This window comes from Heliangelus exortis, chromosome 5, assembly GCF_036169615.1.
Source record: "Heliangelus exortis chromosome 5, bHelExo1.hap1, whole genome shotgun sequence".
Lineage (NCBI taxonomy): Eukaryota > Metazoa > Chordata > Aves > Apodiformes > Trochilidae > Heliangelus > Heliangelus exortis.
The window spans coordinates 33,643,454-33,656,776 of NC_092426.1; the positions used below are offsets into that span (position 1 = coordinate 33,643,454).

General features: G+C 48.2%; 1 protein-coding gene and 1 long non-coding RNA gene across 7 annotated transcripts in view; one reads left to right on the plus strand and one right to left on the minus strand.

Annotated features, from left to right (window-relative positions):
* Positions 1–4,876, minus strand: part of ACTN1 (actinin alpha 1) — an 88,186-nt gene extending 83,310 nt beyond the window's left edge. For 3 of the 6 annotated variants that reach the window (XM_071744440.1, XM_071744441.1, XM_071744445.1), the window contains exon 1: positions 4,583–4,865. In XM_071744440.1, coding sequence (XP_071600541.1) covers positions 4,583–4,687 — 105 coding nt within the window. In that variant the 5' untranslated portion in view covers positions 4,688–4,865. Of the gene's footprint in view, positions 1–1,702; positions 1,982–4,582 lie in introns of those variants that run through there. The other 3 variants (XM_071744439.1, XM_071744443.1, XM_071744444.1) reach the window with 3 other exon arrangements.
* Positions 4,877–5,477: 601 nt separating this feature from the next.
* LOC139796716 (uncharacterized) lies at positions 5,478–7,300 on the plus strand. The gene is made up of 2 exons (XR_011726118.1): positions 5,478–6,008; positions 6,714–7,300. It is a non-coding gene; the product is annotated as an uncharacterized lncRNA (long non-coding RNA).
* The last annotated feature ends 6,023 nt before the right edge of the window (positions 7,301–13,323 follow it).

Consider the following 13,323-nt stretch of genomic DNA (forward strand, 5'->3'; position numbering starts at 1 on the left):
ATCATTAACAACCCCACCTCAGACAGAGAGGTGATGAGCACAGCAAAATTCAAATCATAACCAGAGCAGTAAGACCTGTTGGGTGTAGACACAATAGGGCTGCAAGTCCTATAATGTTTTAGGCTATGGGATCACCCTTTTATTTATGTGTACCTTTATGTGCAAGGCACGGAGCAGCGAGAGGGGTTCTAGGAGACTTACATTTCTAGCAGGGAACTTCTGTAAGTTCATGAATAACTGTACTTAGTAAGTAATTCTTTAGGGCTGAAAAGGTGCTCCCAAAGTCTGTGCTATCATGGCTTCAGCAGCACCATAAATCTGAACAGTGCACTTGGTATCACTTACTGCCATATTGCCACAGAAATTCCAACTTAGTGAGGCACAGCAGCACTGGATCAAGACAGATAAATAAATAAATAGATGTGCCTTATTTTTCAGAGAAGCATTACTACCATTCCTTACAGCACTTCAGCTGTACATGGCTGTTTTCTACATGCTGCACATGAACATTGCTTCCTACTCATATTGTTAAGATGGCAGCTGTCAACTCAGAAAGCAACTTGGCATTTAAAGTTTCCTCCCTCTCCCCCCCCATGCCCTGACCAGTTTTACAGTTTGGACAAGTTCCTTTAGGCCAGATTTTAAAATAAACCCTGAACAAAGTGCACCTTGAGCAACCAGTTCATAAAATAAGAGTGGTCAACAGGAGAGCCTCAGGCCTGAGGACTGGGCCCTACCAGCACCACAAAGCAGCACCAGCTTTACCCCAGGGTCATTCCTGACCTCCCTGACACTCAGGAGGCAGTGGCAGGAGGTTGTCCCCCTCACCATGATCCCTCAAGGCCAAATCCAGTTCCTTCACCAAAAGCCCCCAGATGATTCAGGAAAAGTTTCAACACTGCAGCTGGCCATTTGTCAGCAAGCGGAAGAAGTGACATTGTGGGCAGAAATTACAATCTCTTGGCCAGCAAACACCCACATACAGACAAACTTGGCATGTAAAAAGTATATCTTGACAGCTAGGCGAGACCATTGCAATGGTTTTCAGCAAGTTCTGCTTTGTAACATGGGGAAACAGCAGGTTCAATCTTGTTATTCATTGAATAGTGCTACTTCGAGGCCTGACTCCAGACAGGAAAGAAGAGAGAAGGGAGAAGAAAGAAAAGGCTATTGTGAAGAAACTACTGAGATGAGCTCAACAGTGCAAAGGGGAAAGTATTTTAATCCCCAGAAGAGACCCCCTGCTCCAGCACAATAGGCTGTGCAGAGGTTTTATCAAGTGAGAAGTAGCTGAATTTGTTCTGCACATTGTATTTTTTGCTGCTTATGAATAGCAAAGCTGCCACAAGCTCTTTAAAACCTCTTAGAGTCTCTTTTGATAGACATGAAAACCAGCTTCACATGGAAAACCGCTTTCCTCCCAGGAACTGTCACTTTATCCCTACATTGTGGAACAGTAACTTCCCAAGGGGCAGGTGGGGAGAAGCGCCAAACCAGTGTCTCTTCTCTGTATTGTGTTCAAGAGGTTAAACTTCACTGTCCAAATACAAAATTCACTCTGCAGCTTATCTGTTTACCCACCTCAAAGCAGCTCACAAGATCATATCTCAAGCACCATTCCTGACAGTGAAGGCAGTCATATCTGTCTCTCAGCAAAGGCAGAAAACTGGCAAACCAGCTCCTCAGAAGTCAGCAAACTTACCCATACAGGGTGTCTGTTGAGGCCGTTACTAAAGATCACCAGATCTTCCCACTTCTGATGCCTGCCATGAGCTCTGCTGAGCCCACACACTCGGGAAGAAGGGGAGCTGGATTCAATTCATCTTTGAGCAACATCTCTGGACTGTTTGTTTCTCAAGTCTCAATCAGTCCCAGCTGCACAAAGCCACATAGGACAGCACTGTGGCATAGCTATCCCCAGCCTGCAGGGCCTTCCTGAGCCAGGAGACAAGGGCTGGCTGGAAATGGCCCTCATAACACCACCTCTCTCACACAGACCTTTGATCACTGGATTGCTGGCCATGCTGCCACTTTAGTATGCTGTCTCCCCTCCCAGGGAAGACCTGAGCATAAAAGTTTCAAGTCTGCCTCACTGGCTGGCCTCAGTGCTAAAAACAGTAATAATGAAAACAATGAGGTAGTACTTAGATTTAATACTTCTGATTTGGTACTTGAAACAGATTTCCAAAACATGAGTCAACCAGGAAAGAGTCTGAAGAGCATCTACAGGAATATTTGAAAGGCACAAATCTTTCCTATTTACCTCAGTAAGCTATTAACTAACATGTACAGTAAGGAACATATAATTTTTAATACTGCAATGGTTTTATTTCACAGGTAAGAAAGGATGACAGTTTTACTACACCATACATCCCAGGCTTATGCTTGTTGGATACCATTATCTCCCCACCTCTGAAGGAAGGAATCCTCAAGACTCCTGGGGGTTTCAGTCACATTCAGACCCCAGCAAATGGAACAAACCTGTCCCTCAATATCTGGCACAGCCTGCTCAGGTTAGGCACTCGTCTTTCATCCCTCTGAGGGGGAGGTTAGCCTGATGGGATGCAACTGGGAAGAGCCATCACTCCCAGACCTGATCCTCCTACCCAGAGACACCAGACAGGTGTGTCACAATAAAACTATGAGCTCACACACACTAAAGCTTCTGCTGTTGGCAGGAAGAGCAACAACCAAGTGACCCCACCACTAGAGAAGGACACTTAACTCCATAAAGCCATCCCACTCAGCAAACTGAAGAGTGACGCCCAGAACGTGAAATTCAACTGGTAGCAGTTGACCATAAAAACAAGTTGGCTTGGATTATTTTCAAACAGATGTGTTAATTCCTTAAAACTCCCTCTTGGCTTCTCCCCTCCTCTGCACAAGTAACCCAACTTAACAGAGTAGCTCTCTGCCCCCCTCTTGTGATAGGAACAAGAGGACTCAGAACCTCCTGGAGAGAGGTATTACTAAGAGAGCATGGCCCTAAGGCACATACCACAGCTTGGGGTTTGGGACTTCTTCTTAAGCCAAAGGTTCAACTCCTGCTTCTGACAATCAAGTCAGTGTCCCAGTACATATAAAGTATTTCCCCTCATCCCCCGCCCTGAAAGGCAAAAAACCCCACGGTATGATAGTCATTTCCCCTCACAGCTCATGAGCAATACTGTCCATTTTACTGACCATTCCTGGATGTATCAGCCAGATAACGGCATGTGTCTAGATCTACAGCCAATCAGATCTTTAGAAAAGGAAGAAACTTCCCTCCTCAAAGGAGTAGAAACTGGTCTTCAGGTACCCCATCCAACACTCACACCGCAGAGCAAGATCTCATTCCTCTCCATGTCCTTTGTGGAAACATAAGCTCACACACCATCAACTTTCTCCATTAAATGGCCTTGTTTGTGTGCTTTACATCCCATGCTGTCTAGCCTCACCACCCAAGTGTCTCCAAGCAAGGAAACCGCTGACAGAAGCTCTATAGCTATCACCTTCAATTAACTCATTATACTCCACAGGAACGACTTCTCTGTGGCACCATTTCAAACAACTACAAGCAGGAAAACCTGAAAACCTTTCATCTGGAAGCAGAGGAGAGGGGGAAGGAGAGGGGCTAAAGAGGAACAAGAGCCTTCTTACTGGTGTGCCCTCCTTCTCAGTTGTTCCCAGCTCCTCACAGTAAGCCTCGCATCTGGGGTGACTTATTATGCGTGTATATATATATGTGTATATATATATTTAATCTATGCATAAATAAGCAATATTCTCCTCTCTAGTACGGGAGGTTTGGGGATTCTTCTGCCTGCTCGCAGCTCGGGCAGAGCAACACGTAATTCAGAACCTGAGCCCAGAGCAAACAAGGTACGGGCTGGGAAGCACCGCGGGAGCCTGCCGCACCCCGAGGTGCCCCTGCCATGTTAGCATGAGTGGTGTTTCAAATTCTGCTTCATTGTTGCCTGATGAAGTGACTAAAACGGAAATGTTTCGGGGATTAGGATTCCAGAGTGATCTAATACAGGATGCTTTTGGTTTAAAGGAGGAGGGAAAAAACCCATATAACTAAAGAGCGGCGAAGCTGGAGCTCCCCTTGAGCTCCCCTCCCCACCGCCACCCCTTCGGTTTAAAAAAGGGCCGAATGTTACCATTTTTGGACATGAGCTCCGCGCAAGCCCTGCCCTAAAACCACACCATTCAAACCAGAAGCCAGTCACCGTCCCGCCGGCGGGGCCGGGGCGCGGGCAGCGGGGCAGCAAGAGGGGGGAGGGTGGGGAGCCTGCAGTCGTCCCCCGGGCTCCCCGCTCCGCCCGGGCGCACCTGCGGGCCGGGTACCGGTGTCAGGGCGGACATCTGTTGCTGGGGAGGGCAGGTGGGGAGGGGGAACCACCGCGGTACCTCGCTCCCCGCCCCGCCATCACCTGCCCGCTCCACCCGCCCCCGCGGCCCCCGCCGCCTCGCCACCCTGCGCCAGCCCCGATCAGGCGCCTACCGGCCCCGCCGCGGCCGGTGGGGGCGGCAGAGCCGGGTCCCGGCGGCTTCGCGGTGTGCGTGTGTATAAAGGAGGGGGAGGGGGTGTCTCGCCCACCTTCCTCTGCTGCTTCTCCCAGGCCGGGTCGAGGAGGAGATCTCGGTCCCAGTCCTCCTCCGGCTGCATGTAGTCGTTAGTCTGTTGCGGGTCGTAGTGATCCATGGCTGCTGCTTCTGCGGCTGCTCCTGCTGCGGCCCGTGCTGCCCGTCCCGATGGGGCTGCCCTCTCTGCCCGATGCTCCCGGCCCTGCGGCCGCTCAGCCCGAGCAGGCGGCGCCGGCGCCCGCTCCCACCGCTCCGCCTCAGCCGCGCGCAGCACCGCGGGGGCGGGACGGGACGCACCGCACCGCCCGCACCCCGCCCCCGCACCTCTCATTGGACGGCGCCCTCCGCCGAGCCTGCGTTCCCCCGGCGCAGCGCTTCGCTCATTGCTCCCCCCGCACGTCCCTCACGGAGCTCGGACGCTCGGATAGGTGGCACCGGTCCGGCACCGCCCAACACCTCCCCCATGGCGGCAGCAGCGGTGGCGGCGGCAGGGGATGGCGGAGAAGGAGGGCCCTGACAGATCCCGAGCTTCGGCGGATGTACGAGCAGCGCGGGTCAGGGCAGCGTTTTGTCACTTGGAGGATGTTTCCGTGTGACGCAGCTGGCGGCCCGTCCTGCCGGGACCCGAAGCGTGGGCGCTCGGTCAGTCACAGCCCGGCCGTCCTGGGCACCGCCGCGCTCGAAACGCCGATTCCTCGCGGGGTCTCCCCAGCATGCCGGCACCTCGGCATTTTGCACTAAATACATACATACATACATACATACATACATACATACACACATGCATACATACACACACACACACCGGCGGCCGAGGCTTTGCACCCGCAGTCAGCAGCTGCACGGACCGCTGCCCCTCCTGGGACCCCGCAGCCCCGCTTCCCCCTCCTGACACCCCGCAGCCCCTCCTGGCACCCCGCTGCCCCGGGCCTCCGGGCACATCTGCTGCCTGCTGCCCGCAGATACCCTGCGTAACGAGAAACCGCGGAACCGAAGTACATTCGGCTCATCTAGCAACTTCCTGGGAGAGAAACACAAGCCATGAAAGGAGTGTTCTGATCCCCAAAGGCTTCATGCGGGTTTCTGCGAGTTAAACAGATAGAGGAGGAAAAAGAGTATTATTACTTCCCTCTGGCAGTCTCACTGGAAAGCAGGGTGGCAACTCTCCCAAAAGTGAGAGGAAGGCCAAGGAAATGCCCCTCCACACCACCATCCAGGGCAGAGCAAGCCCATGTCCCATCCAGATTCAGAGGAAACAGTTTGTAGTCCATGAGCATGGAAGAGAGAGATGCTGAGAATGGACTGGAAATATGCTACAAAGCATCAAGAGAGATAAGCAGAAATGCCCAACATCAGGCAGGATTTACCTCTGAATTACACTATTGAGCTCCTCTTCCAAAAGAGAGGAATTAGTTTTCTGCTTCTTACAAACATTGGAGGTGAGGCTGGAAATCCTTTTTCACTTCTTGGCATAAATAACTGCAGAACAAAAGAGACAGATGTTCTGTATGATCTTCTGTCTTCATGTCTCATATGATGCTCGTTGTATACACTTTCAGACTTCATAAAAGCAAAAATAATGATCAAAGCTGTTACCCACTGTTGAGAGACTGTTGCATTTACCCTGCCAGGAGTCACTGAGGGTAGAAAGATTATTTAAATATATAGGAACAGTAATATCCATTATTTTCAAATGCAATGCAAAAGGTTTACATTTTGGGACCATTTAGAACAGGCAATTCAAAGCATCCCAACTCAAAGGAGCCAGATATGAGTGATCCAGGACTACCAGGCACTTTTAAAATCCTCCTGGTGTGTGCTTCCAGGTGAAAAATGTTTGGGAATGCAAAACAGTCCTACCACTCTGGAGAGATGGTGATGGATTTGAAGGAAACTTCATTGTTTGGCACCATAGGGAGGCACAGGTGAAGATGGCTGCTTTTTTGACAAGCAGGGTGCAGGAATTTACATTGGAGAAATATATACATAATCAGGATTTAAAAATAAAGACCAATTTTTTTTCCTTATAACAATATTTGATGTACACTCAGCAACAGAACCAACAGCCAGAGCACACAATAGTTTAGAGGTAAGAAGCATGTTGTCTGAAAAATTTCTTACCTCTAGTTTTTCCTGTTAATCAGAAAACTTCCAAACTGAGAAATCTGGAATAACATGGGAATTGGCAAGATTGGGTAAAGAAAGGGAAGAAGGAAGCAAACACATTTCTGGAGAGAAGTCTTCAGCTTTGTATTCTCAAGGCAGGGGGTCCTACTAATGTATTACTTCCCCACCCTTGTACTTCAAAAGCCCACTAGGGAAAGCCACTTTTCACACCTTTCCAAATGTTCTGAGAGCTCTCAGCTGCCATTCAGTGTGTGAGGATTTTCAGCATTTTCCAGGAGAGGATCAGTACCATGGAGATCTAAGCCCTAAGACGTGCAATTGTGTTTCTGTGACCCTGAATCTTCTGCATGCTGCCTCTTTTGTTCTTTGGACTTGAGCTAGAAAACAACTGTCCCCATAATCATAAGTTGCTATTCTTATTACCTGTATAAAACACACCTAGTGATCCCTCTTACAAAGGTTGGTGGTACTGTAAATAGAAAAATATTATTACCTGCCAATTATCTGATTGATTTACCTATCTCTTCTTGCTCAGGGCAGAGGATAAATTAGATGATTTAATGTATAAAATCAACACAATAAAATGTAATGGAATCAAGAACAACTGTGAGGTTTCTAGTGTATTAGAGTCGCTCATTGTCCCTCCTATTTATACTAAAAATTCTTGCCTGGATTTCTGGGAAATACCTTAATTTTTAACTCCTCATCCCATGCCAATTCTTAGCTTTTTATGTTTCTTAACACAAACATGAGAATGTTTTTGGCCAGAATTTTGTGAACTTACAGGCAATAGTGGGCAGGGGGGAGGGGGGGGGGAAATTAGGTATTTTTCTAAACTTGAGATAGTTCCCAGATCCACTTGACCCTTGCCCTTGCAAAGAATTGTACCAGCATCATGAAGGCAAAGAGACAAGTTTACAATGGGAGATGAAGGCACAGCAACAACAGGAGCCGTAGAAAACACTCCTGCTGCTGCTGAAAGAGATGCTTTTAACCACAGCAGTGTTCTGGTTTTCCTTATTTAGTCCCCCAGAGTTCTCTTCTTCTCCATACGAGACTGCTGATGATTTCCCTGGGCGTTACTCAAACCTTGCTGGAACAAGTGAGTTTTCAACAAGGTCTTTCCAACACAATGAGGGAAGAGCAATTTTTGTGTAGGACAGCAGAGCTGGGGACACTAGGACATACCTTCTACTTCTTCATCCTGCAGCAGATAAAAAGAGGAAGGAGTTTAAGGGAATTGGGGTGCTTCTGGTTACTGTTTGCTGCTCTTCCCCTTTGTGCTTAACATATTAGCTACAGGTCATGAGCTTCCCTAGGGAGATATCTGTTTTCTTGCCAAGAACATCCATAAGCTTCTGTAATGAGGCCCAGCAGGTGAGGTCGATCACTGCAACAATGAACAAAGCGGTGCTGAAGTGGCCATTAGCTTTATTTTGGGAAAAGCCAAGTATCAGCACCTATATTCTGCAGAGACACAAAAATCTTTGTAGCTCTGGGATTTAGCACTTAAATTTGAACTGCATGTTGGGGTCTTATGGTAAAGAATTAAGTTAAACTCTTTTTCATCATTTCTACTTCCCCAGTCCAGCACCTCTGAAATGCTGACATTAATTCAGTGAAGTATATCTGCTGCATGAGGGACTAGGGAGGGGGGTGTCTCATGCCCAGAGATTGGATAAGACTTGTGCTTATAAGAAGTGCCATGGAATATATACCATGGTCATCCAAGCTGGAAGGCAGCCAATAAAAAAGACCAACCGAGGCAGGGATGCTGTGTTAGGAAGGGAGGAAAAAGGGGCCTGAATAAAGCTCCCAAATATGAAACATCTCTTCCCTGAGCTGTGTTTCTCTTCTACCCTGCTCTCATCATACTAAGTCCTCTTTCCCTTTAATTCCTGTTTACCTGAACTTCCTGAATTGGCTCTCCAGCCTTGCACTCTGGAACTAAAATGATTTCTGGGACTGCACAAGTGCCTGAAGGTGTTACCTCCTCCTTCTGCTCACTTGGGGTCAGCTGTGCTTGTTCAGACACAAACTTTAAGGTCAAAGTGACTTACAGAGCAGTCTTCACACAGTAAGTACTTGCTAATACTGTTTGAAGCATGTTATTTTGTGAAAATTATAGTTTTTTTCCTCCTGTATAGATATTACTTTCATAGCAGAATATATCCTGTATATCTCCCCTTGCTTTCACAGCATCACTCAAACAATGATAGGCTCAAGAATTACACATCCAGTCCTGTCTCCCTGTTATCACATACCCTTGTATCTACTCCCATCCTGCAAGGCAAGAAGAGTACTTGACCAACATTGCCCATATATTTTGCCCATATATTTCTTTCTGCTTGCTCCCTTCACCCTTGAGGAGGAAATCATCTGCTGCCCAGAAGCGCCCAGGAGCATCACGCCAAGTGGCTCAACTTGGGCAGCTGCTGAGTTGGTTCTTCAGAGGCATGTAGAGGGTAAAATCCAGTGGCACCTGAGCTACAGAGCCACGTGATATCCGTGAAACAGACCACACAGTGAAATGACACCACCTCAGTGGGGTTAGCATCCTCAGTCTGCAGTATGGGCACAGGCCTTCAGTCACCCATGGTGAGGGCTCCTCATTTTCGTGCCCTGCTGGTTGCCTTGTACTGAGGGACAGGTCTTTGTGGGCTTGTTTGCTCAGCCCTTTGGTTTTGTGCATCAGTCTTTAAAGGACATCCCATTTCACAGCCCTGGCACAGTAGCTCTGGCACAAATGACAAAGAGCATTGGGGTTCCAGAGATGCTAAAGACAACAGCACTTGCCATGTTCCTACAAAAGACAGGGCATGGATTAAAGTGTAAGAGAGAACACGTTTCAAATTGGAGACCATAAATACACAAATCCCTGACAATATCCATAAAGTAACCAAAGGCTTGATCCAGACAGTCCTCAAAACAGCCTCTTCTGGTGGAGGCAGCTGAAGGGGATGAGGCTGCCCCAAGATGTGGTGCAGCTGGTACTGACCTTGCAAGCAGACCTCTGAAAGGCAGATCCAACCTGTGCCTTCTATATGGCCAGGGTATTAAGAAAGCAGGAGAGGCTGCTTACTTCTGGAGTCATTGTATGAAACCCAGGCTCTCTAATTCTTGGTGCTTCCAAGGGGAAAACTCAAATTTGAGCCTCTTGTGCTCTCTTTCTGGCTGAGCATTCTCTCTTTCCTTGCCAGAGGAATTGCCCTTAGCTTGCAGATGCAAGAGGCAGAATTTTTTGTTTCTCTTGCTTCCCAGGCACCAAAACTGGCCACGGAACAAGCATGACAAGCTTTGGAAGCAAATGTGGTGAAGTCTTTCTGGAAAGTGAATAGTGTCAAGATGGTAGCAGGAAAGAAAGCACAGGGATTAGTCTCTTTCCAGCTCCACCCTTGCCCTCACAGAAAATCTTTTCTTATGAGAGAGTAACTAAGCTCTCAGACCTGTCATTATTTAGCCCCAGCTTAAAAACTTCACTTAAAATCCCTTTTCATCACTTTGATGTTCTCTGTAATTGCAGGTTCTAGCACAAAGTTTGGAAAAAACTGCCCTCCCTGGTCTCCAAGTATCACTTGTACAGTGGTATCATCCTCAGGCTGGTTTCAAGCAGAACCCAGAACTGGCCATGGCTTGGAATGACTTTCCTGACAACAAGCCAACAAACATTTCATTTCCTCTGAGGATGGCAGCTTCCCCATCTTACTTCAGCAGCAACACACTGTAGCAGCTCCTTTCTACCACTAACCTGTGTGTCAGCCAGAGCAGCAGCAGTCTTTGCTGTGCCATCCCCACTGCTCTGGGACACTTTGGGTCTCTTCCAGTTCCAGCTAGCAGTTAGGGCACGCAGCAGTAGGTTACAGTGTGCCAGCAATCCACACCTGACCAAAACCACCACTATGCTCAGGTATGTTTAGACAAAGGTGCTTTGGGGTCAAGCTTTCACAGGCTGTCTGGGTGGTCTGTAGGTGGCTGGAGATCCCAGGCTCCACCCATCTGTCCATGGTGCAGTCTTGCATGAGAGGAGCAGCTCTGGGGGAAGATCTGCAGGATAGGCACAACAGCCATAGGGCTGCTCAGGTATATACTGGACCCACCAATGATGTCTCAAAAACTGAAGACCAGAGAGCTCAGTGCTCTGATCGTGTGGCCACCCCATCCCTGACAGGCTGCTTACGCAGTGGCAGCAGGGAGCTGGTGTGAAGCCTGGTCACACATGAAGTCCCTTTGCTCCCAATCCTTGCTCCCTGCAAGATGGCAGGCCCAGGATGATCCCACAGCGGGAACCACGGATGGTGCTGGATGGCAGAAATCTGATACAATGCAAAACGTGATGCAAACAGGCTGGGTGGGTACTGTGGACTTTGAGTCTAGGTGGAGGAATTGATGGTGAGACATGGGACAACTTTGCCCTGCATTTCTTTTGAGACTGTGTTGGTTACACATGCGGAGCAAACACAGAAGAACAGATATGGAGAGATCTGGAGCAGGCTGTACTGTGAGCAGCCAGGGAAAGCTGTGCAGTTGCAGCAGCATGGCAAGGTATGTGTGCTCTGCAGGACAATGTAATGCCACAGCTGCTGCTCTCTCAGGCCTTCCCTAGGAAATCTATGCCCAGAAGTACACATACACAGCAGTGTCCACTGTAGGACATGAGAATAAAACCTTCTGTTCCTCTTGACATTTGTAAGGTCATGGATGGAGTGCTCTGTCTGGCTCTGGGTTTTTAAGTAAGATACACATCAGCTGGAGGGAGTCCAAAGGAGAAGAAACAAAAAGGCTGAGAGGTCTAGCAAACCTTTAAGGGGAGACTGAAAGAACTAGGCTTGTTTAGTCTAGGGAAGAAAAAATCTGAAGTGAAACACAGTAGCAGACTTCAAGTATGTAAAAGTTTACTGCAAAGTAGAAGACAGTAAACTGCTGGAGAATCTGCAAATGGTCAGGATAGCAAAGCACTTCAGTAGGCCACCAAAGGCAGCTGCTGAATGTCCACTGCAGGGGGCTTTAAAAAACAAGCAGGACAGCTGTAAGAAAGGCTAAACTTCAAGGACAACTGAGCCTGGAGGATGAACCCTATGTCATGGTTTGGGATCCCCTCCAGCTCTGTTTCATAGCTCTGCAACACAGTCAACTTCAGAGGGTAAGACAACAGCATGAAGCAACATGACGTGGTCGTAAAGAGACTAACAAGGAATAAAAGCATTTACAGCTGCAGGGATGTAAAAATGCAAATTCAGACATATTGAGCCTGACCTAGACAGTCCCATCAGATGCCCATGTGCAAAGCACATTGCAGTAGAACTGAAGCAGGAACTTTGCTCAGCTCAGAGAGGTGACTAAGGTGTAAGGGGCTGTGGGAAATAAATACAAGCACACATTTATGTACACCTATATGGTCTGCTTAAAAACCCCTCACAGCTCTCTCATAAAAGAAGGAGCATCTCTCTTTTGTGTTATAGCCACCAGCAAAATTCACCATTGATACTCCAGAAACTGAGAGGCCTCACTTCTAGTTTTGACTTTCAAATGTACCTCTTGTGGCCTCTCCACCTCCTTATGCTTTTAGCATCAATTGTTTATTTCAGTAGCAAGACAGTGAGATCAGACTGCCATGGTCACAATCCATGCTGGTGTATGAGGCCACAATGACAGATAGTTCATAAAGGGCTAAGAATGTGCAGATCTAGATGACTGAATGGAGACCCACCCTTATCATTAGTACACCAACAGGGCATGAGCGCTCTTAAATTAGGAGGAAGGGGCAGGTTAGTTCTTGCCTGTTAGCTGCAGTCTTCAGGACACTAATTGAGGCACTCGTAATGTCACCTAGTGCTCCAAAGGCTGCCCTGGAAGATCAGGAAGAAACAGCTGAACTGCAGATTTTTAGTGTCTTCTGTATCGTGCCAAGCCACCCGCCTCCACCAGCAGCAGAAATGGCACAGCTTAGCACAGCACGGTGCGGAGGAAGAAATCACTCCTTTCAGAGAAATAGTTGGTACAGCTGGAAAAACACCAACAGTCTTCTAGGTATGCCAGATTTTTCCTGGTGCACAGGGGCCCAGCAGTGAGTGGGGAACACGACGCTGAGTCAGTGAGGCTGGGATCCAAATTCAGACTTGTCTCAGCAGCAGAGCAGGACCCACACACTGAGCCTAAAGCCACCGGTCCATTAACTTGCCATGGCAAAGTACACTTGCTGGAGCCTACAGCTGTGCATTGTACAAGGAGGGACTACTTTGCTTGAAGAAGCTCCTTCAGCTCACTTCTTAGGCTGGTGCAGGGAGCATCTGGGTGGTCAGAAGTCTGCCTGCCTCCTCAGAGCAGGAAAACCTTGTGTGCTGCACAAGCAAAACTGCTGCATGGAAGAGGCCATGGGCTATGCACACTTTCACACAGAAAATAATTTTGTCTTCATTATGCTTTTTTCCTAATTGGCTCATTCCCTTTGCTTTTTCTTCTCTGTACAGTGGGAGCAACTGTGCACAGCTACCTCAGATTAAACCATGCCATGCAAAGTTACCTCCTACATCAGGAAGCTTCACATTTGGGAAGCAGCAACAAACCTCATACTACCCCATATTTGCAGTAGCTCCACTGTCAGGAAAGTGACACTTGTGGAGCAGTAAG